This window comes from Cryptotermes secundus, unplaced genomic scaffold (assembly GCF_002891405.2).
Source record: "Cryptotermes secundus unplaced genomic scaffold, Csec_1.0 scaffold297, whole genome shotgun sequence".
In the NCBI taxonomy this organism is placed as follows: domain Eukaryota; kingdom Metazoa; phylum Arthropoda; class Insecta; order Blattodea; family Kalotermitidae; genus Cryptotermes; species Cryptotermes secundus.
In genome coordinates, this window is record NW_019721762.1 from 139,967 (window position 1) to 165,004 (window position 25,038).

Below are 25,038 nucleotides of genomic sequence, written 5' to 3' on the forward strand. Positions count from 1 at the left end.
TAGAAATTATAAGTAGCTAACTTTAATATAATCCCCTGAATCATTCAGAAATCTCACACCTGCACACAGACATGAGCACACACAAACACACTCTACATTCCAAAAACTACATTTTCCATTCATGAGTACAATATACATCGCAATTCAAATCTGTAATTTTTCAAGATACTGTGTATAAGTAAACAAAATCAGAAAACAATTTCCTTATTAATTTAAAGAGGAACCATTGTGAGTTATGTGATTAAATTACTACAGTTAACCCAGGAATTCTGCAAGACTACAGTAACAGAATTCAGGAACATAAACTATGTTCACATCTAATTCCATGGAACTGAGTCCTTCTTAAGCAATTAATAATTGCTCACATATTCAAGCTATTCTCAGCATTTTATGGAACCCAGATGTACATTACTGTGTTCACACAAACCCATCATTTGTCCCTATCCTGTACCAAACAAATGCAGCCCAAATCCCCCACTCTGTTTCTATAAAATCCATTTAAATATTATCCTCCCAGCTGGGCCTAAGTCTTCTTAGTGGTCTCTTTCCTCCAGGCTCCAGTGTGTGTGTGTGGATATACAAATATAAACAGAATGTGTTGCTTAAAAGTATGGATAATGATTTATTAGATAGCTGTGATTAAATTACTTTTCCTATATATAGCTCTTACCATTGACTAATTTAGATCTGATGTATAAATTCAGAATTTGTGTCACAAAGTTAAAAGAAATTAAGGTCATAACTTTCACCAATTTGTTAACAATCATGTAACATGATCAACTGGACCCTAAATTAAGGAACTGTAAGTCTTACTAGGCCTCCATTTAACATATTTCAATTATATTTCTTGTGAAAATCTGTACTTAAGATTCCTTTAATTTTATTAATAATGATATGGAAGGCAAACTCATGAAAACAACAGATTTGTTAGTAGATTCTAAAGAGTTCTGACAGTGGTGGATGACACACAGAATTACTGTGTTTTTGGACTTCTTCCATTGTCTGGAATTCTAGGTAATAGAGGCCATGATGTTTTGGAAACTGGATCTGTTTCCGTCTTCCGGTGAGAAAGGAAACTCAGTTGGGTCCCTTAGAAAGCGCTAATCTAGGTCCAGTGATTGAGATTAGCATGAATAACCTTGAGGCATGAGTAAGTCTTTAAATTTTGAGATAAAGATATGGGGAAAGAAAATCTGTATGTCAAAACTCAACTTCATATCTGTATTTCCTATAGTTGATATCAGCAGAATTGGTTTCAAGAGAAAAGCCACAGGATAAGCTTCTTCAGACCACAAAAGAAATGAAGAAATTGTGATAGAATCACAATTTTCACAAATAAGAGAATGTATAGAACAGCACAGAAAAACCAGAAAGAACACATTGACAGGATAACCTCTGACAGAATTTAAAAAAATATTATATACACCAAATGGAAAAAGGAAGTGTGGGAAGACTTCTGAAACAACAGAAGGGTTCTCCTGTGTAACATCTACAACATGTTTCAATGGGCTTAATATGCACTCAAAAGGATGATCGTGTTTTTGATCACACCAATTTTCAGACACTAAATTTTGATTGTGACATTAAGTTTAGTGTCTAATTCAGAATCATGTGGCAAAATGAGACACTGTGGAACAATAATTTGTCATCTATTACGTCGATTGTTTATTTGGTATCCTGGCTTTCAGGTGAGCAGTAAAATTTCCTATTAATATTTTACATTTCAGTCACTGCATGGGATTTCCAACTCATAGTACTTCAAGAGTTCTGAGCCACATAAAAATTCTACTACCATTCATGACGATTTATTAATGACTGTGCAAGAATTATTCCTTTCCTCTTATTCACTACAATGTGTTAATAACGCTTTTCCCCAAATTGAGAGCAGTAAAATGGTAAGAATTTTGTCTGCCCTATAAAGATCATCAAGGACAAATTTACTTTACCTAGAATATTGCTTCATCAAAATATGTCTTTACTGAGATAATCACTTTAATCACTTTCTGTCTCATAAACATCTTTGTAGAATACTGAAAGTGATAGTTCTATCAGCTTCAGCTTACAGGACTTGAATATCATTTTTTTTGGAAGCACCATTATGAAAAGTAAATGAAGGAATATCCAGCTTTCAAATTCCATACATGGGTGGCTGAACTACAGGTCGGATGTCTGACAAGTAACAAATGGAACACATTTCAAAATAATATACTGAAAATACAAGACTTACACCAATAGAAGGGTCCTAAGTCATGGTGTGTTTCATTATTCTATCTCACTATGTTAAGTAAAAAGTTAAAGATGTCCCTCTGCTTAAATGCCATGCCATGAAGGGATGGGAAGAGGAGATAAAGATTCAGATATTTGATATTAGTACTAGATGGAAGTGAATGGGCAGATTCACAGTCTGACCACATCATGTTTGGAGAAAGAGGACCTGGTACCTATTAGACAGGAAGTGAGGTGGATACCAGGGCCAGCATAAGAATGGCGATAAAGAGAAAATTCCCTGACTGTACCAGGAATGTAACTGTAATCACCCAGCTCCTAGCTAATGACTTAACTAAGTTATCCTGAGAAACTTTAAATTTGAATTAATAATATTCTGTTATGGAGATTCTGTATTTCAGTTTAGGTTGTTCAGTTCAGATCTCCATTTAGGTACATGTCTATAGGACAGCCAATTAAAGTCTTGTTACTGGTGAACGTTTATATATAACAATGTACATAATTCAAGGCATACTCATATGAGGGGGGACCCAAAAATAACTGGAATTTATTTTTGTTATTTTTTATTTTTGCATTTTTATTGAACTGTATATTAGTCCCCTTCAAAGTATTGTCCATGTGCATTAATGCACTTGTCCCAATGCTTTTGCCACTGCTCAAAACAGTGCTGGAATTCTTGAGGCTGGATACTGTTCAAAGCCGTTAGCGTGTTTTCTTTGACTTCGTCCACATCACGGAATCGCATTCCTTTCAGACTTCTCTTCATCTGTGGAAACAAAAAAAAAGTTCTGGATCGTTCTGCACTTCACTCTTCAAGTCGCGGCAAACATTCACGCGGTTTTCTCTTTGGTCATCTCCGAGCAAGCGAGGAACAAATTTTGCAGACACCCGTCTCATGTGCAAACCTTCGGTTAAAATTCGCTGGACCGTGCTCCATGAGATGTTCGTTTCCTCAGAAAGTTGGTCAATGGTCTTTCGACGATCTTCATCAATTGCACGTTTGATTTTGGCAATGTTTTCGTCATTTCTTCCTGTCGAAGGACGCCCGGGGCATGGCATGTCTTCTGTTGACATGTTGCCAGATTTGAAACGGGAAAACCACTCGTAGACCTGTGATTTCCCCAAAGCATCATCATTAAAGGCTTGCCGAAGCATCCCAACAGTCTCGGCTGCAGTTTTCCCTAACAGAAAGCAAAATTTCACGCACACTCTTTGTTCCTTCTGGTCGGCCATCTCACTAATCGCCAAAGGGTTGAAACAGGAACGCACACAACAGAGCACCACAGACAAACCACTTAACTCAGACTGACGCCAGCTCACTAACAGTCGCGGGAGACCCCCAGCTAACACCACCTAGCAGCACAACTCGTAACTACAAAGCATGCGCGCGCAACAGGTCGGTTCCGGTTATTTTTGGGTCCCCCTTCGTATGTAGTCACTGCACCATGGCACAATCTTACTTGATTTGTTTTAAATCTCTCTCTCTCTCTCTCTACATATATATATATACACACACACACACACACACACACACACACACTTAGTGCTCAGTGACTTTGAAGCAACTATTTATTGGCACCACGTTAGAGTAGATGTAATTTAATTTGGCTTGGGAATTAAATATTATGTCTTTTAGCATACCTGACACTACATGAAGTGTTACCCCTGGCATTCTTCTCTTCCAATATGCATCTTCTGAAGCCACCTGATGACTTGAGTGAGGCCCAAAACTGGATGTGTACCGACTGCTAGCTACCAGGTTATAAAGCTTAATGTAGTTAATATATAGTGCTGCAGGCAATTAGTAAGATGTATAAGAATTTGCATATAGATGAAAAATTAGTAAGAATTTTAGTTCCCTAGAGATATGAAGGTTGCTATATCCATTTAATTACTACATTTTTCTCTATAATTACTATGGTTGTATCTCAGGAAGTAATTTCAAGCTACAATACGATGAAAGGCTCCATTAAGGTATTAGTAAAATTATATTTTGCTTCTTAAAACCATGAGTACAATTTTGCAATGTCTGATATTTTGTTTTAAAAATCCATGGCATGTTTTGTCCTTTTTAGGTCACCTTCAAGTTGTGTAATGTGGAAAATGTTAATTAATGAATTGTTTTGTTCAGTTTCCTAGCTTATTGAACATGAATCCAGTGTTCCTTATGTTTTACATTGTTCTTTCATGTTTTAAATTTTGTGTTTAGTATCATGCATTAACATAGAAGAATAATGTACCATTTCTGGAACACTGAATTCATGTTCAGTAAGCTAGGAAACAGAACAAAGCAATTGTGCCACGTGAAGGTTATACAGAAAGGACGAAACATGCAGTGGATTTTTGAAACAAAATATTAGACACTGCAAAGTTGTGTTGATAGTCTTAAAAGGTAACATAAAATGTTACTACTAATGGCTTAATATAATACACAACAGAATGCAAAAAATGAAAGAAACCTTCTGTGCTCACATACATACGATAATTGTTACAGTAATATAAATTTGTCAGTATTGTACCTAACTGGCTTCTTAGATCATTACCGAGCACAAAGTCTATTAAGGACTATGTGTGATATTTCAAATAAGGTATGAGGATCTCTTTCCCTGGAGGTAAAGGTAAATGGTATATGAAATTGAGCATTAAATTCCATATATTTGTAAGGTATGAGCATAAATCGGGTGTTGCCTCCATAGCCCTACGCATTGAACCATGTATGCTTAGACACAGAGGTAACTATGTCTTTAGCAAACCATCCTTAAAACACTTATGTCTGAAATACATGGTAAAGTCATGAGACATGGAGATTCTTTCTGAATTCTTATTGTAAAAATAAATGTTTGAGATATGAGTATATATACATCATAGTATGAAATGAATGCATGAATCTAAGCTGATAAAGGAAAGAAAAATAGCCAGTATATCAAACTGCTTTTCAATCTGTGATGCATTTTTGCTTGTATAAAGTTAAGATTATTTGTATATGGTTAAAGGTAAAAAAACAAGTAAACCTGTCCCTCTAACAGGCAATGAAGGCCCATAGGGTTGCAAGATGTCAAGTTTCCCACATTTTTTTAGCCAGCTGTCTTACAAATGGTGGTGGGGTTGTCAGCCTTACATGCCAGCCACCCTTTACTCCCAGGAAGATACCTGGTACTCTTTTATGTTAGAGGTTGAGACAACCCCAGGGCTATGGTGCAGCTGGAAGGATTAAGTCAATTGAAATATCCAGTGACCTCATCAGGAATGCAGATGTACACAGTGTTCACACAAGACACAAACACTGTTTTCATAAACCAATTGCTAACCTCTCATGCTTTCAGAAAAGCGCATATTATGCTGGGATCAACATTTTTAATAACCTGCCATCTGTTCTCAAAGGTCTTATGAATGAAAAGGCACAATTTAAAATAGCACTGAAACGATACTTAAATACACATTTATTCTACTCTGTTGATGAATACCTATTGTGTAGAAAATAACTTATGTATCTTTAAATAGCCTTGTGTGTAGTCACTGTGTATTCTTGGTTTCTCTTGTGTGAGAACTACATTGGGACTGTACATGTGTTTCGTATTTATATGACATATTTCACATCCTACAGTCATTTTGACTAACTTTGAATGCAATGCAATGCAATGTAATGTAATGTAATCGAACCCATGACCTTTGAGCTTGTAGCATAGTGCCTCAACCAACTACACTGTTGTATGAAATTAATCATACCACCCCTTATTAGCCATCTAAATGGCAAATACCTATTCAAGTTTCTTTAAATTCATTTTAAATGTCTCTGCTTTAGATAATTTATAAAGAAATGTTACTAAAACGCATACTTAAGGCATCTACTGGGATAGCCTTATTAACACTGTTAATGACATAGTTACCTCAGTCACCAAAAGTGCTCATTGTCCTTAATTGGACAGATTGTATGAATCTATCTCCAAAAAAAACGCATAGCTCTAGAATCATGTGCATGGACAGAGAACTCTTATGTACAATTGGTTGCAATTTAAATCCAGTATTGCTGGGAGTTTGAAAACACACTGTAAGACGTATGCTATAACTATTTATTGTTTCAAGTGTGAATTCTTTACCTTCAATGAGCTACTCAATTTACAGATTCAGAAAATATTAATCTCAAAAACATGAAGATAAATTTTATAAGGGCATCACCATTATCACACCAATATTAGAGTGATTAAGGGACTGAAATATGATGGAACCTTGCTAAATTTTTTAAGCAAATCACCATTATCACACCAATATAACAGGGATTAATGGACTGAAAAATAATGAACTCATGCTAAAAACATTGAATAGAAGTCATATATAATTTTCATTCTCCAATAACCAAGGAAACTTCTTTCCTATGTGGTCATTCCCTCTTTAAGCACTGTTACAACATGTTAAACATAAAGTTTGTATGGATTGTGAAGCCAGTGCCAACCAGTATTATTCTAATTTTGCCATACTTGGTGGAAATTAGTGTACCTTGATGAGTACTTCGATCTTGAGTCCAAGATTCCTGATTATGACTACTACTGCTTCGTCTGTTTGTTGGAGAATTTGATTTGTCCCTTGAATGCTGACTTCCAACACGGAGAGGAAAAGGAGAGCCTGACAAAATAATCATACAGACTTTATAGAAACAATATTTGCTTTGTTGTATACAAATGCATGTATGTTCTTCATAAGATCCTAGTGAATTTCATTTCTTTAGACTATGCTCCATGTGTTCTTTAAGCCTTTACTTTTCCAAAGTACCCCATTGCTGTACTCTATAAGTATTGTTACGTGTTACTGACACTCAGTGTTTCCTGTGACAGCATGTTAAAACCATTCTGCCATTGCACTCCTTAACTGCCTTTGTGACACAACAAATTTTCAAATCTGCTAGCTCTTATTTTTGGGCTGGTTTATGATTTCCATGGCATCATGCCCTTCCAGCATGTGTCAGCATTTGCCTACAGAAATGGAGAAATTAAGTTTTCTTTTAATTATACGAAATTATACTCACATGCAAGACAAAAAATATCTTACTTTATTAAGTGAATTTGAAAACAATTTTCATTTGCAGATTTTCAGTGAACTCAAAGATAATTTATTTGCACAAGCAGATCATATTGTGTTTTAACAGTACATTTATCTTTCTCAAGATAATGAATAAATTCTGCTTACCTTTAACATCACTGCCATTGAAATAAACATAGACTCTGTGTTTCCCAGCTTGCTGTGGTACAAGTGATACTCTGTACATGGATCCTCCAAGAGGCTCCATTCGGTGTGGAACAGAACGTCCACCCGATACAATGTCCAGGCATACATCCCCCAAACCACCAGTACCAGAAGCATCAACTGTGAAGTTAAAAGGCTGCCCTGGAGTGGCCCCCTCCAGACCCCTCAGCTGCAATGACAAAACAAGAAATTCATATTCAGTATAGTTGGTGAAGGGAATATAGGTGTGTAGCAATAAGAAGAAATACCACCAATCACTTCAGGTGCTCTTTAAATAAGCACATTTGTATTTCCTCTGAAATGTTGTCATTCTGTATGCTGAAAAGTACTACACATTAGTGTAAATTTATTTGAAATAACTATTGTTCCTCTTTTCTGAAATTTTGTCATTCTGTACACTGAAAAATACAACTCATTACTGCAGATTTTCAATGAATAAATCAATGCTTCTGGCCTCTGAAATGTTAATCATTCTATACACTAAAACATAAACATTTATGCGATTTATTTCTTGATATCATATTATTTTCAACATTCTTTTAGCCATATTCAGTGTCACAGAATTTCGCATTTTATCCCAAAGTCCCTTTTCAGTATCAGTTATTATCCCTTCTGTATGCCCTGTTCAGGGTCTATGAATCCGCAGTTTCATCCCAACGACCCTCATCACTACCACCAATTCTCCCATTTTATCCGAAAGACTCGCTTCACTTATCAGCCATTTTCCCATTTTATCTCATTAGCCCCTTCAGTTCCATCCATTTTCCAGTTTCATTCTTATGGTCATCATCAGGATCACTGAATTTTCTGTTACTGCAAAGATCCTATTTACTGCCATGCAGTCTCAAATTTTACTCCACAGACATCTTTGTGGCAATTTTGTTTGATGCTATAAGAGTAGGGGACATACAACTTTCCTCTGATCAGCCTCTGAAGGAATTATGCATAGTCTGTGACAAATGGGTTTCCATGTGAGCTTATTTTGTCCTGAGCTGAATAACACAAAAATATCTTCCGTTATAATCACTTTATGACAATCTATTCTTGCACTAACTTAATGTACTGACTCAAACCATGTTGCCCATTCCACTGTAGTATATATTGAGGTTGAGAAATGCATATCAGAATCTTGTGTAAAGGAACTATCCAGACTATTTGTAGATTTATTGGCTGGGACAGAGAGCAAGGCAGCATACATGGATATGTGGAAAAATGAAGATTTTCAAACTCAGAACAATCATGAAAGTGAAGTAAAACAAAAGGTAAATGAGAGTGGAATATGTGAAGTATGTTACTCCAGCAGGACCACAACAAATAATGATTTAAAATGTTGAATGTGTACTGCATTGGAATTTTAAAAGTAACAGGTATTTCTATCATAATCTTTTCCACAATGCTTTAGTTTGATTCTCACACTCACAACATAAAAGAATGTGATTCTTAAATCTGTTTAACAAGCTACCAGGGCTTCATAAGTGAAGAAGAGAGGCATATAATAGAGGTTCTCAAGAATTTCAGTCTTCAATGTGCTATACATCTGAAGTACAAGTATTAAGGAGTGCAGAAAGAAGAAGGAACATTGCCAGAGTTCATATAAAATACCTTTGACACTTTTTGCCTTGTGCTATTTTCTATTTTTGAAAAATACACTTGGATTTTCAGTTATACTTTCCAGTTATTTAAAGATATTTTTACATGAAAGGCTTGTCTGTTTGTTTCTTTGTTTGTGATCTACTTTACAGCACTATCAGTAGCCCAGACTACATATTGTCAGGTGTATAAGTGACTCTTGACAGGGTTTTGGATTGGATATTGGACACACAACTTACAACTATGCTTAATTATAATGCCATTGCTACCTTCCACACTATACAATTCACTAGAGCACATGCTAACTTTTCCAGCACACAGTGTCTTCACCAGTAGTTTCCTGGTAACAGCTTCTAACAGTGACTATTCCACTGCTTCTGTACTCAAGTCCTCTCTGAATGGCAGCTCCCATCCAAATCTTGCCTTCCTTACAACTGACTCACGGCCATTTCACAGCAGCCTTCTAGTATTCTTTTCATAGCCTGACCATTAGCTGACAACTGAGCTCCCAGGCTGGTGTCCTTGTTATATAACTCCTTTGCACAGAATGAGCAGAAAACACTACTTCTGGCAGTACCTCTATTGTTGCGTGCATATCCATTGCCATAGGAACATGTTAACTGAGCCTTTCCCTATCAGCAGTCATCAGTTTTTGCTTATGAAAAATCTGTTCCCTAGCAGTGATTGTTGTTTCATTGTCTGTTTTGAGGCTGCTACCCAGAAATGGCTTGACACGCTGTAATAATGTCAAATAGTAGGATAATTGATGAACTGAAAAGAATCCGGAGGGAAGCAGTCACGGACTAACTGAGGTACTACCCTAACATTTGTCTGACTGGACTAAGGAAAACCACAAAAACCTTATTTGGAGCAGTCAGTGTTTCTTCTGAGACTGAAACTGAATATCTCTCGCTTTACTAGTCTAGACCATTACTGGTTGAGCCATCTTACTTGGTCAAAGGTTAGGCGATAATTATTTGTTATTTTCTGACAAAGTAAATCTTTTAATGAAAACCTATTGTTTCCTAAAACCATAAATTATCTTGAAATACTTCATATATTCTTTAGAACATTAAACTTCATAATAAATTTCATGATATAGCTATGTTATGGTTATTTACAAGTGTAGAGAAAACTAATACTATTCATACATTAATTGAGAGAAACAATGGTTTATTTAGATCTACTCTGTCAACTAGATTTACCATATGTGCAATTTAAGTAGTGAAAATTGAACACTGAAGTTTACCTTGATAGCATTGGGATCAAATACAAAACATGTAAATGGGCCTCCCTGGATATGCTCCCCTCCATGTGTTACTGCAATTGACCACTCTCCTGCTTCATCAGGCTGGAATGTAGCTGTATACACACCATTATTCTCTTGTACAGGGCAAGACAGTCCGCGGCCAGTTGGTGATCTTGCTAGTACATCAATTTCTCTGCTGCTGGCACCATTTGAGTTGATCTGAAAATGAGAATATAATACCCTTAATACAAAATTGTGTTAAAAATCTATATTTGTAAATAAATAGAGAAAATAATAACAGTGTCATGACGAGGGTGAATGACCTGCCTATTGACCTATGAATTGCTGCCTAGCAGTAGGTATACACATCACAATATAAAAAAGGTAAGAAGGTAAAGTTTTCCCTCTGCTTAACTAATTAAACAATTCACCATGGCGGTGTATGAGGGAGTGGATGTATAAATCCACATTTTCTTCACCTTGGCGTTAGTTGGAGATCAGTGATCAGCTTCATGCCCCGGCTACTCTACCCCTAGGGAAAGAGCCTCTGGTACCAATTGGAAAGGTGGCTCAGTGGGCCCCAGAACCAGTCTGGACTGCATGGAGAAGAGAAAATTCTTGACCCTACTGTGACTCAAATTCTGAACCCTCCATTGTCCAGCCCAAAGCCAGTCACTCTAGTGACTGTGCTATCCTGCTCCTATAAAACAATATACTTTTTAAAAATTTGTGTTATTTGTTGAAGTTATATTTACTTATAAAATAATAACATGACAACTGTGCAAAAAATTTCTTTAGCCTTAGGTTTGATGTCAGTAACTAATGAACTACTGGAGCCAGACATGTGACATTTGGTATGGTGATTTATCACAAACATACCTAGACATTATTTATAGAGTATTGTTTTTAAGTTAACAATGACAAATAAGGCAACAGTGCAAACCTTTACAGTTATATCCAACAAATTAAACATGTACACAATTTTTACACAAATAAAATAATAAAAACAAAAATAAATTAAAACGATAATTTGTTATAAGTCTGTAGAATTAGAAATCTATGCAATAAGAAAGTAGGAATACTGAATTCTGCTTGGAACTCATTGTTAATTTTATAAGTTTAATAAAATTAGTATTAATACCAGTGGATTCCACTTACTAGAACTTCTACAATAGAACCAATGGCACAGGGATCCATTCCTGGAAATGAAATCTTTGTCAACTCTGGAGTCACTCGGATATTTATTGGACAACCTTTTGCAACCTCGCCTTCATTATACACTATAAGCTGAAAGAAAAAAAGCATGCTAGTATCATCTTGCTCTTAGCATATTACCACATCTTTTGTTCATGTCTTACTATGGATGAAACCAGAATGTACTCCTACTTCTTAAATATGGTGTGAGTGGCACCAGTGGAATAGATTACTACATGTATTATGCTACCACATAGTTTACTATACAGATTGAGCTAACCCAACTCTACAAAGTTCGTCATGTTTTGTACTAAAATGTGGTTCCCCTTTTAAAACGTGTGGTACAATCAATTCTTCCATAAACAGAAATATCAGATAGGATTTCACCAGCCTTCAGTTAGACACTGATATTGACTGAGCTGAATGTTATTCCTTCAATATAAAAGTATTTCATATACTGTAACATACAGTCATGTAGCCATTTTAATTCCTGAGATAATTTTAGGGTTTCTGTAAATTGTTTCAATATAGTTTGCCTCTGATTTTTAAGTGTATGCGTGCATGGTTGAGGAGACAAAGTAGTCAGACATCAAGTGGGATCAGTATCTTAACATTTCTTGTATATTTTAAATATCTCAAGACGACGTAATTCTGCTTAATACAGGTAATATTTATACACAAAAAATCTGTGGCTTGTAGTCTGCAAGCAAACTATACCCACTGAGCGACCACTGCTTGTGGGCGAAGTTAGTTCCAACTTTTGCAGATAGAGGGTTTCACACGGTCAGTGGTCATGGATCTCCATGGCTGTTAATCTCAGTTTTCTAGACCAGAGCAGCTATTTCCTTGAAATAGCTCCTCAATTATCCTCACAAGGCTGAGTGTACCTTGTGCTAGATCCACTGTTCTAGACCCACTACTTCTCAGAAAATCTTGTAGCCCCGGGAATCGGACCTGGGACCTCTGGATCTGTAGGCAGGAACTCTGACCACTAGACCACAGAGGCGATTTATAGCATACCATAATTATAACTGCTGACCAGTTTAAGCATTTATGTAAATTATTTTAATCTTTCAGATTTTTTTATTTATCCAAGACAATCATCATGTTGAAGAGTGTCTCTTCCTAAAGCTTCTAGGCAAAGTTGATATCTCCATGTTTTCTTTGGGCAACCAGAATCGCTTAATTGAAGTGGTTCAGATCCCAGTAACTGCTTTGATACAACTGTTATTATATATTCATATAAAAATAGCACCAAACATGTTAGCTCAAGTTGTGAAACTTCTGACCTCTGTTTGGGGAACCCCCAGTTTGAATGTTGGCCAGGATGGTGATTGTCATGTCAGAATTTTTGTGGTTTGCCACAGTCTCTCAAGATAAATGCCAAAATACTATTCTGAAATAGGCCAGAACCACTTTCTCCATAAGCCTTTCAAATTCGCTAAATGTAATTTCCCTCCCATTTCGTTTGATTCTAGAGATTCACTGCAATTGATAGAGTGTAATTAAATAACTTCCAATCTATTCATCAAAGAAGTCAGTCTAGAGGAGATGTCTGATCCAAATTTTGGCTGAGACACTGGCTATCCTGACTCAGGTTTTCTGTGGTTTTTCCCCAGTCCTCCAGGAAATTTCAGGGATAATACAGCAATTAGGTTATGACCACTTGCTTCCAAATCCTTTACAATTCATTGGTCACCATACCACTTGTTTCTGTGTAGTCTATGTACTGACAGTGTGGTCAAACATGCCCTGACCAATAAAACAGTACCTTACATACTGATGACTTACTAGTCTTTAAGAATTTGAAAACCAGAAATAGGACCCAGCATGAACTCAGACTCACATATTCATTGCACTGATTCATACAGGTGAGTGAGGAATTTATAATCAGTCAACAGTTATGTGAACTACAATATGACACCCATAATAATGCAGATAAGTGCTCTCCATTGCAGTCATCAAAAGGCTTAAGAATATAAAGGATTAATATTAATTTAAAGAATCAGACTGTGATGATGTGATCTGAAGACTACTGGTGCTGTAATATATTCATATTTTATGGTACCGTGGAGTTAGTCATATTGTCAGTATACCTTATGCATTCCAATTTCAGTGGGTATGAAGGACCCTCTTCCACCATTATTACTCAATTGGAGTCGACATTCCACTTTTCCAGATGGTCCTATGACTTCTGCTGTCACCTCTTTAGGGTCCACATCATTGGGCAGGTACTCCAATTTAAAAACAGCCTAAATGAAAGGGTAAATACTGGCATTTGTCACAGATTTTCTCTCATGATACCATTATAAAAGTTTATATAGATGATGTTATTGTTTCTTCATCAAATATACTTTGCAGATAAGCAGACCTTTTGTCATGTAATATTGTTAAGATTTAGAAACTTACTGGCTTGTTGACTTTTGCAGTGTGACAATCATATGACACAGTCAACCTATCACCAGGTTTCTGGCGTGGTTGGATCCATTGGAAGTTGGCAGCATATGCCATTACTCCTAAGTGCTCTACATTCTTGTCAGCCATGTCTTTAGCCTTCAGAATAGGCTCTACACCTAGCTTTTCACCCCCATGGATACCTGTTAACAAAACAACAGAAAAGTATATTATTATCATATAGGTTTACTAGTTAAGTAGATGATGGGTTAATATTAAGATGGATCTTAAGGAAACAGCGTGACAGTAGGGACTGGATTCAGTTGGCTCAGGACAGGGTCTAGTGATGAGCACTCATGAACGTGGTAATGAATCTTGAGGTTCAGTAATTTATTCACTAGATGTGTGATTATTATCTTTTCTAGAAGGTCTCTGCTCTGAGGAGTTGGGATTATTAGTTACATAATTGGATAAACTATATATATATGGCAAATGACATAGTGGCTGTATAAAAATGGAATAGCTTTGGTTGACATAAATATTAAGACTAATTTATGGGTAGTGATCCACTCAAGGCAACATTGGTCATTTAGAGCGCTTGAAGAACCCAAGCAGGTGCGTGTATTTCAATCTGAAGATATTTTGTTTGGATTTGGAAAAAATGCTGATTTATTGGAAAAATTCTCTCAGAATTATTATACTGATTTATACCGATTTAAATTGAACTCAGAATACCATGGTGAAAAAATGAATTTAAAATTAAGATTTATGAAATTATTGTTCACAAAAATCAAACTGTACACATCTCAATACTGAAGATGATAAGGTAAAGTTGTTCCTGTGCTTAATTAGTTATGCACTATGCCATGAAGAAATATGGGGGACTGGAAGTATAACTCCACCTTTCTTGACCTCAGCAACAGATGGAGGTGAGTGGTCAGCTTCACGCCCCAACTGCTTTATTCCCAGGGAAAAAGCCCCAGTGCCCATTGGATAGGAGGCTTGGTGGGTAAAACTGTACAAAGTTTATATTTATTGTGATTATAACTATTAAGTAATCCAGAAGTGAAAATACCTTTGTTCAGGTTCTTCTCCCAACTAGAGTAGTCAGTGGTTAGCTGGTCATAGCCTGGTATGGGTCCTCCCAAGGAGCGCACTAATTTACATAACACAGTTCCATCATTCCAGTCTCTCTGAAAGTAATTACATAAGTAAAAAAAATATTAGTGATTTATGTTGACTTATTTACAGCAAATCAGTTCAGTTCAGACTAAGTTCTTTAAAAAATTTTGTGCATTATTTATGCTGTCAATGTTAAAATTAGGAAGCCAGATGTGTCATATCCTTCTATATGTGTATATATAAAATTTTGTAGCCACAAGAGTTATCATTGTGGGTGTACAATTTTGGATTTTCTTAGCAAGGAACTGTTGAGCATTAACACATTGCATGAATGTAAATTATACAGTAGATTATGAATAAGTGAGTGGGCTTGTTTCAGTGCAGAGATAATACAGAGAAACAAAGTTTCATCTGAAAAGACTGTATAAGTTTCATATTCCTCATATATACAAGAAATGGCTTTGCAGCTGTAAGAAATGGAATACTGTCTTGATAGTGCTGTTGAGATCAACGAAGTCATGATCAAATTATAGAAAGCCTGAGCGAAATTTTTTTAGTATTTCTGATTGTACTTTTCATTACAAATGACAGGCTACTTACAGTGAAATTTTTTACGTGAGTGTCTGGTATTTGATTGTTGACCCAACGCAGAGTAGCATGGAATCCTGGGCTATCTTCTTTCATAAAGTAAGACAAGTATGTCATTCCAGACAGTTCATCCAGAAATGGAGAAGCCAAATATTCTGGTTCCAAGACCATTGGGATCTGAAATTCTCTTCTGGCAATTTCCATGGCTCTGTGACAATTGTCAACACTATAACATAAAAACATTATTCTGTAAATATTTTGCTTAATATAGAAATGAAGTACAGCATAAACATAACACTTATTTGCTGAAATGTTTTTTTAAGTGGAAGAAAAATTAATTCAAGAGAAGAATTTACCTCATACAGTTGTATATTTCCTGTTACAACACTGGTTATATACCAGCCAATATATGAAGCAAATTCTTAAGACTTGTAATGTACTACACAAAATCTAGAAGAATAATGAACTCACATAAGTCTTAAACAAAATCAGTCGACATTTTCATATTCTTATAATGGCAGCTCAAGAAAAACTTAAAACAGTTTTCTTCCAAGGATGGTAAGAATGAATGTTAATGAAGAATAGAATATTTTGAGCTAAAGGCATAAGGCATTTTGCGCTAATTAGAGAGAAAAGTTTTGGCTTCTCAGTTTCAGGTTAAGTGAGTGTGCTAGTGAAGAATCAATGGATGGAGAAAGGTGTGTTACTGTTTTGGTAAACCAAAAGATAGCATAATTTAGAATTATTACATGAACAAAACAAGTAATGTCACAGAAAATTAAATTATAAAAAATTAATAATATTTTAATTTACTTTTAATATACATTCATATGGGGGCACGCAGTAACATAGTTGGTTGAAACACTATGCTACAAACCTGAAGGTCACAGGTTCAAGTCCCAATGAGGTCACTGGATTTTTTCAATTGACCTAATTCTTCCAGCTGCACTATGGCCCTGGGGTCAACTCAGCCTCTAACAGAAATGAGTACCAGGAATATTCTTGGAATATTCTTAGGGGTAAAGGGCTGCTGACACGTAGGGCTGACAACCTTGCCGCCATCTATGAGCTGATTGTCTAGAAAATGTGGGAACCTCAACATCTCACAACCCTATGGGCCTCCACAGCCTGTTACAGGGATACCTTTACTTTAATTTTATACATTCATATGGATTTTTCAGTAAGTGAATAAGTAAGTGTGAAGGAAGCATCTTGTAGAGGAGGTTGTTAGCAACCATCATATATGTATGCAGCTTGTTACTATTAGTGGAATATTGGGATAAGTGCCTTAACATAAATGGACATTTCTTTAACTAAACCAAGTTTTGTTCACATTTTTCTTGTTGCTTAGAACCCTTATACATGAAAATCCTGATGAACTGCAAGTATTAGCTTCTAGAAGACACCAAATTCTTCATATTAGTCTAGAAAATATATACACAAAATGTTCTCACCTCCTTTCAGAATTAAAGCTGAGTAGTTTATTCCTTTATTCAATGTTGAATTGAACTATATATTCAAATAAACCTTAAACAAAAATAAAAACACAGGCCTCCTCCACAGAAAATATGGCCTAAACTATCAGTTAGGTAACAGGCTAGTAAATCTAAGGTTTTCCATTTTAGTCTTATGGTATTTAATTATTTCTCGGGGATGATACTTTTATATGAAGCAAGTTGGCTTAACTGGTAACATTACTAACTTGTATTTGAAAGGTGCCTGTTTTAATCTTGACCGGGTCATCTGTCATTCTGACTCAAGGTTTTCTGTGATCTCCAGATTCCCTTCAGGGATACAAGTACCATTGATTAGGCCATGATGGTTTCCCTCCACATCTTTTCAAATGCAGTATTCCCTTACCGTTCCACCATTCCTCACTGTATGGTCTGAGATACTGATATCACCATTAAAAAGCATTAAAAATAATATAACTTCATATAAAAAATGTTAGGAGCACATTCAGCTGTATTTATGTCCAAGAACATCTCCGAACTAGAGCACCTATTTCCTCACCTGTCCTTTGGATTGAGGTTCCTCCAATGAGGGAAGAGTCCAGGACGACAGTAGTCCAACAGAGCACTCAGGTATACTCCAGAGTTCCAGTCTGTTGTGAAATTGCTTACACGGCATTCTGGAAGTACAGCCTGTAAAAATTCAAATATTTCTAATTCTGTATTTTAGAGTATGGACAACATGTTCTATTAACACAAACTGTTAAACTTGTGGTGGTCTGTAAAAGAAACTAACCTTCATTTGAAGATTACTGTCTCCTGAGAAGTGATGTATAGACTGGTGGGAGTTTATCAGTATTCCAGAAGAACATGCTGTCTTCATTTCTGGAGTTGTATAGTAAGCCATGCAAAAAGATGGCAAGTAGCAGACCTGCTTCTTACTGTCTGCTTGCTTGGCTAACTCTTTTACCCTAAACATGGAGGCAGCATGTTACTCCAAATCATCTGTGAATTTTTACCAGACTGCATGGAGTCATATTCCAGAACATAGTACTCTTTATAGTCACCATTATGTGAACCTTAAATCTAACTCTCACTTAATAATATTACAATATTGATCTTGAATGCTTATTGATTGTAACACTGCAGCTGGTTTTCTCACTCAAGCTCACTTTACACACATGACAGTGCAACTGGACATTGTACACCACTGATCTTTCAAATAACCAGAAGACATCAGATCTGTTCAATATATCTTATCTCCCATGAAATATGTTGCTTCAGCCCTTAGAAAAGTATATGTGAGAGAATATATAAATTTATATCTTGTTACATTAATTATAATCTTAACAATGGTAGCCATGACCCAAATTTAGCATGTGGACACACCGCAAATTAAGAATGTTTCTTACTTGGCTATTTCTATGACACTGAAGATGGAGGCAACATGTTCCTCCGAAATGTCAGTTCACTTTCAGTGGACTACATGGTGTTATATCCAGGAAGATAGAACTCTTTATAAGAATGTGATTGGGCAAAGTAGCTGAAGCAATAATGCTTCAGGCTTGTACTCAGGAGGTGCCTCATTTGAATCTCAGATGAAATATGGGCTGTCCTGACTGAGGTTTCTCTTGGTTTCTGCCAGTGCCTCCAGGAACTTGCTAGGATAATATCTCAACTACACCACAACTACTTCCTTCCAGGTCTTTTCCAAGTCATTGTTCACCAGTCATCCCACCATTTCAGGTTACATAGTCATTGAAACTGACAGCCTTCATAAAGTACACAAATACAAAAGTACAAGAGTGTGAAATATTATAATAAAACATAACTTTCATGAAAGCTACAATGAAGTGATAATTTTATTCATTTCTAGCTTTTACTTTCACACCTCTATAAATTTTACAGGGCATTTTCAGCACAAAATAAGATCTCATTACAAAACACAAAGCTACTAGAGGAGCAGCAACATTTAGTAATGGAAGTATGCTTAGATTAGAAATGGGTTTATTGCATTTTTTAAGAAATATTGTAACATTTTATTTCTTTTAATTAATATTTATAAATTTTGAGAGGATTTCATAAATTTGTGGCTTACCTCTCTTACGGAAAACCGTCTATTATATAAAATATTTATCTGTATTGATAGAATTTCATAAAGGTTTATTAGAAGTTTGTGTACTTTATTATATAAAATATTTGCCATCCTAGTTTCTTAACTTATCCCCAGTATGACATTTTAGTTAAGTATATATTTTAATTATGAATATATTTATTTATTTATTTATTTGGGGCACGTGGTAGTGTAGTTGGTTGAAGCACTATACTACAAGCCGGAAGGTCGCGGGTTCAAGTCCCTCATGAGGTCATTGGATTTTTTTTAAATTGACCTAATCCTTCCAGCTGCACTATGGCCCTGGGGTCGACTCAGCCTCTAACAGAAATAAGTACCAGGAATTAATTAAATAATTTTCCTGAAGAATAAAGCGTGGTCGATGTGTAAGGCTGACAACCTTACCACCGTCTCTGAGCTGATTGTCTAGATAATGTGGGACCCTCAACGTCTCACAACCTAAAGGGCCTTCATGGCCTGTTACAGGGATAGCTCTACTTTTACTTCACTTACTTTTATATATTTATTTAGGTCATGAATTAAAGTTACAGTAATATTTAAATGGCCTGGTATACTACTGTACAATTTGGCAGGCTTTATACGAATCTTCCTATACCAAAATTCATCAGATATCTTGGGAACAAATAGACATGCTCTATTCACAAGGCATTCTTGTGCAGGAAGTATGTAGTGAATAACTGGATGACACAAACTAAATGCCAAAAATACTGTCATTCATATTCTGAATGCCTGATAATGGAATATACAACTCGTAAGAAAATTTTCCTCGCAGTGTCTTCACAATACACTGCATATCTCATTATGCAATAAATTGCAGATATTTTCATGGTTGAAAATTTGCTCATATTTATACATACCTTTAGCCATGCCAGCATAAGTTTCTTTGGTGGAAACTTTGACCGCCCAATTTGGTAACGAACAATTAATGACCATATTAAACCGAGGATCAACTTTAGGTTTCCATTAACAATATCAACGTTACCTGAAATGATGAAAAATAAATTGTTCAGATAAATTATATTATCAAGCTACATATTACATAATCAGCATATCTTTCTAATGTCTGCATTTACTGTCAATTACAACTTAATATTTTAAGTTTTACAATATCAGGCAATTACTGTGCTGTACTTGATTGAATATATGGATACCAACTATCAATAATACAACAGCATGAAAAATGTGAAGTTTGAGATTTATTTCTGCACTACTGCAAACATATGTAATTTCTCTGAGTGTTTGGTACCAAGGATGGTTTGGACAATATTACTTTTCTTCTCTCCTTCTGGTATTAATATATTGACTTAAATATTCTATAGAAAATTCTCTCCTATTTATTAGTTTTCTATGTTAAAAACCAACAGCAAATATCTAAAGAAATATGACAATTAAAATAACATATTTTCATAAATCAACCACATATTGTGACCAAATAAATGGTCATATCTGATTGATTACTATCTTCTGGGGTGTAACACCATGTAGTTTGGTAGACTGTTTCTTTTGAGACTGTAGTTGTAAGGTGACTAGTTCTGTGTTTAGAACTAATGTATGCATATGTGACATGTTCTATATCTGATGGCTTTGGTAGCCAGTAAGGATCTATAGAATTAAAACAAAGATACAGATACAGATATAGATACTGTAGTATGTTCATCTGAATCATCAGCAGTGATCTAGCAGACTACATAACATCACATCCCAGAAGTCAATACTTGTAATGTCCACAGTCACCTCAAACCTTGCAAGACTATTCAACCTTGGAAATCATAAAGGAAAGCTTCTGAATATAAGAAATAATGTGGTCTTAATCTAATGTGCTTGAATGACAGCATTAAACTCAATATGCAGAATGTGCATATCATAAAGAAATTTATTGGTACCTAGCAAATAGTTGTGAGTCTAAAAATTAAGATGGCTTCTTGATCCAGCATTGAGCTTTCCATATTGTATGAACTTGTCAAAACTTCTGTAACTATGGTAGAAAATTTAAGGTGTAAAACCAACAAAATTACTGTACACCAAACAGCATTTCTAAGGTGAACTATGTTTCCCTGGAAACTTCAGAGGCCAAGACAGTGTCTCCTGAAGACACTGCTCTTACAATCAGTCAGGAAAACAGAGATCCATAATTGGTGTTACTGTTACACCTTTTTACTTGTAGCCAATTAGATGTGTCCAAAAAGTATGTGAATAAGTCAAATTTCACAGCATTTTAAATGGTGTGAAAGTGCAGGTCAAAGTTCAGTCCTGAGATTCTGAGACTACAGTGCATACAAAATAATATTCCACCATACTAGGAATGAACGAACATGTGATCATTAACAAGCAATATTTATAACAGTTTCTAAATTGAACTGAAGACTTCAGTCATTTTGTTTCTGAACCATAGGCTATATTTGAATTGAGTTACGTTCCTGCGCAACGTCGGCTATTTGCATAACTACCACTGTGAGAGCCTCAAATCCTACACATAAGTTTATCGGAGTTTCGCAAGACAATAAGTAATATTTACGACTGCCCATATTATCACTTAAGATGGATTGCAGGATTGATGTGCAGACATTATAAAGCACCGGGTTTTAAAGAAGAGTCGCATTTTTATAAAACATTTGAGCATCCTGCCGGGAAACTATTGAATTTCACGATAACACAAGCCAATATATTTGCTCAACGAACTACACCAGGTGCATGTAGAGAAATGTAAACTGCACTGACTGCTTCTCTGATGTTACTCTTGCTGATAATAGTCCTTCGGTCTATTTAAAAATTCGCCATAAAACCTACAAAGACCGACAATACAAAGGATATTGCAGTTATTATTTTAAGCTATAATGCAAATAAAATGAAACAAAGACGTCTACTGTTATGTTCCTACGTACACCTTGCGGTTTAGCGATGCGATAATAAGCTGAGTTTCCGGACACATTCTATAAGACGTTCCCGGTTTCCTAACACTGATGATGACATCATACTGTTGACGTCATCACACTGAAGGTGGGCGAAGCTGGACCAACCTTTATCCTGTGTGTGATCGTAACGTGAATATGATATCGGCAGCTCTTATTTTGTGACACATAGACAGTTGACATCCTTCGAAACCAGTGTGAAGTTAGGATACACGTATTTTGGAACCACATTAATATATCAAAAGTGCAATAACAAAGAAATTAAGAGCATATCGAATTCAAGGAATGTCTGCCACCTTCAGTTTCATTTCGTATTCCAGTGTATCACTTAAGAACTTAAAGATTAAAATATACAGAATTATGAGTTTGCCTACTGTTTTGCATGGGTATAGAACTTGGCATATCTCACTAAAGAAAACATATGGATTTAGCGTCTTTGAAAACAGGGTGATGAGGAAAATATTTAAAAGTAAAAGGATAGAATTGACAGGACACCAGAGAAAATTTCCTATTAACGTCTTTATAATTTACGCTCTTCACCAGATATTACAATTAGCAAACCAAGAAGGATATAATGGTAGTGCTTGTAACACGCATAGGGGGGATGGGAAATGAATAGAGAGTTTTGATAGGAAGCACTGAAGGAAGAAGACTCCTTGGAAGACGTAGAAATAGGTGGCAGGATAATACTAAAATTGGGATAACTTCCGGTACGTATTTGAAAGGAGGCCAGATGGATTTCAGAGACGGTCGGAACATTCTGGCGAAGGGCAACATCCATGCCTCCTACAAGAATCGTGTAACACTCATTATACTATAATTCGAGAGCTATTTCCTGTACAGAACTCAGTTGTAATGAACCTAGTATCGAACTATCTTAGGTCAAAAAAAAATTCATTCATTTTCTCTAGAAGCTTTCTTAAGTGATATCAAGAGTGTCAAGATCTATGCCTGTGGAGTGCATATACTCCTATTATCCATACGATTCTCATGTGATTTTTCATTCGAAGCGCAGGATTGCTGAGGGGATAATCAAAAGGGGAAGCACAATAGACCACTGTAGGTCGCGGCGCAAGGGCCGAGGAGGCCTACCCCTCATACATTCATTCATTCATTTCCTAACGATTCGTCCTGATGTTCATTTACTACATACACAAATCTGGTTTAAAGTAACGAACACCTTAGATAAAACATTATACTGAAGCGTAAAACATATTTATTGTATTTTCTTAAGTACAACTCATATCGAAAAGAGTATTAAATAAAATTATATATATTAATGAGCTGTTATTTTATGTACTGAATTTTTGCAACAGGTATTAGTGCAGGTCTTCAGTGTAAAATTTAACTGAATAGTTCAGAAATTTCAGTGTCTTCATAAACCAATTTGTGACAGACAGTATATCTTACCATAATCTCCTGATAGTATAATTTGCACCCAAGATTATTGCTGACGACAGACATGAATAAATATTAGCAGGAAACATATTAGTCTCCGAACCATTTATGGCCAATTGTAGTTACAGAGGAACTGAAGGCAATAGTCTGTTAAACGTTGCGTTCCCTGCGAAAGGCAAATTCTAACAGAAGAAAAAACACTCATTGAGTTCTAGAAGTGATTATAAATTGCAGCAACACTTTAAGTGAAAATTAAAACGATCAAATGATAGTTCACACGTACATGTATTTTTCTTCCTTGCTTTCCCCCCCCCTCTCTCTGTTTATCTCCCTTCCTTTCTTTTTCATATCTCTCGTTCTTTTTTCCTTCCTTCCTTCCTTGTTTTCTTCGCTTCTTTCTTTCTTTATTTAATTCTGTCTTTCTTTCTTTCTCTCTTTCTCGTTCTCTCTTTCATTCTGCTTCTTTTGCCTGTTAGTCCGGCTGTTTGTTACGGGAGGTGTGACATATATACGAGGGGGTACCCAAAAGAAACCGAACTTATTTTTTTTAACTTATTTATTCAAATTTTAAGCACAAACCTTCAATCCCTTTCAAAGTACTCTCCACTTACACTAATACACTTGTCTAGTCTTTTATTCCATTTTTCAAAACATTGTCTAAATTCATCTTTTGAGATGCTTGACAGCGCCTCCGTCGTTTTTTTCCTTCACCTCAGCAACATCAGCAAAACGCTGAAAAAAAGTTTTGATCATTTCGGGACTCTTCTTTCAAAGCACAGCATGCTTCCACGCGACCTTGTTTTTGTTCAGCAGTCAGCAGTCGTGGCACGAATTTCGCAGCCACCCTTTTCATTCCCAAATCTTCTGTCAAAATTCGCTGAACTGAGCTCCAAGTCACTCCCGACAGCTCCACAATTTCTTCAATGGTCCGTCGTCGATCTTCCTTGATGATTTCACGAATTTTTTCAACATTTTCATGTGTTCGGGCCATTGCAAAAACGACAATCACACAAAACAGTTGTCACTATAAACTCTGCCGAAACTAGTCCTTACCTTCTGAAGCAACGGTAGTCGGCTTATCGACTCAGGAATGTTAGCTCTATGCGCTCATAGCGGCAAAACGCGGTACTACAAAAGCTCTGCCCACAAAAAAATCAGTTCGGTTTCTTTTGGGTACCCCATCTTATATTTTATGTTTTATGTAATAGAATTCATTTAATCACATAGGTCACAACGATCTCCTCGCATAAACTTCATATGTATGTGCAAGAAACAGACCCTACATTATGTGACGAAGACAACCATAAGGAAATGAATAATTAAAGCTAATAATTTTATTTGTTATTATTTTAAGACAACTGACTTATTCACTAAACTTATTCGTCTGCTTATTTAAGCATAGCGCCATGAATACCTATGGGAGTGGAGGAATATATCCACTTAATCATAACCTCGACACATGATGGAAGTTTTTGGTGAGCTTTATGCTCTTGGAACCGGTACGCACTGGTTATGAGTTTGGGTGAACCTCAGATTCGGTCTGGA

General features: G+C 35.9%; 1 protein-coding gene across 3 annotated transcripts in view; it reads right to left on the bottom strand.

Moving 5' to 3' along the window:
• LOC111875639 (filamin-C) overlaps positions 1 to 25,038 on the bottom strand; it is a 146,843-nt gene that overhangs the window by 82,104 nt on the left and 39,701 nt on the right. For 2 of the 3 annotated variants that reach the window (XM_023872034.2, XM_023872033.2), the window contains exons 2-12: positions 20,044 to 20,168; positions 17,615 to 17,745; positions 15,614 to 15,827; positions 14,967 to 15,084; positions 13,907 to 14,094; positions 13,594 to 13,749; positions 11,462 to 11,590; positions 10,304 to 10,522; positions 7,408 to 7,633; positions 6,721 to 6,846; positions 3,868 to 3,978 (exon numbers count right to left, since the gene is read on the bottom strand). In XM_023872034.2, the coding sequence (XP_023727802.1) occupies positions 3,868 to 3,978; positions 6,721 to 6,846; positions 7,408 to 7,633; positions 10,304 to 10,522; positions 11,462 to 11,590; positions 13,594 to 13,749; positions 13,907 to 14,094; positions 14,967 to 15,084; positions 15,614 to 15,827; positions 17,615 to 17,745; positions 20,044 to 20,168 (1,743 nt within the window). The remainder of the gene's footprint in view (positions 1 to 3,867; positions 3,979 to 6,720; positions 6,847 to 7,407; positions 7,634 to 10,303; positions 10,523 to 11,461; positions 11,591 to 13,593; positions 13,750 to 13,906; positions 14,095 to 14,966; positions 15,085 to 15,613; positions 15,828 to 17,614; positions 17,746 to 20,043; positions 20,169 to 25,038) is intronic. The other variant, XM_023872035.2, reaches the window with a different exon arrangement.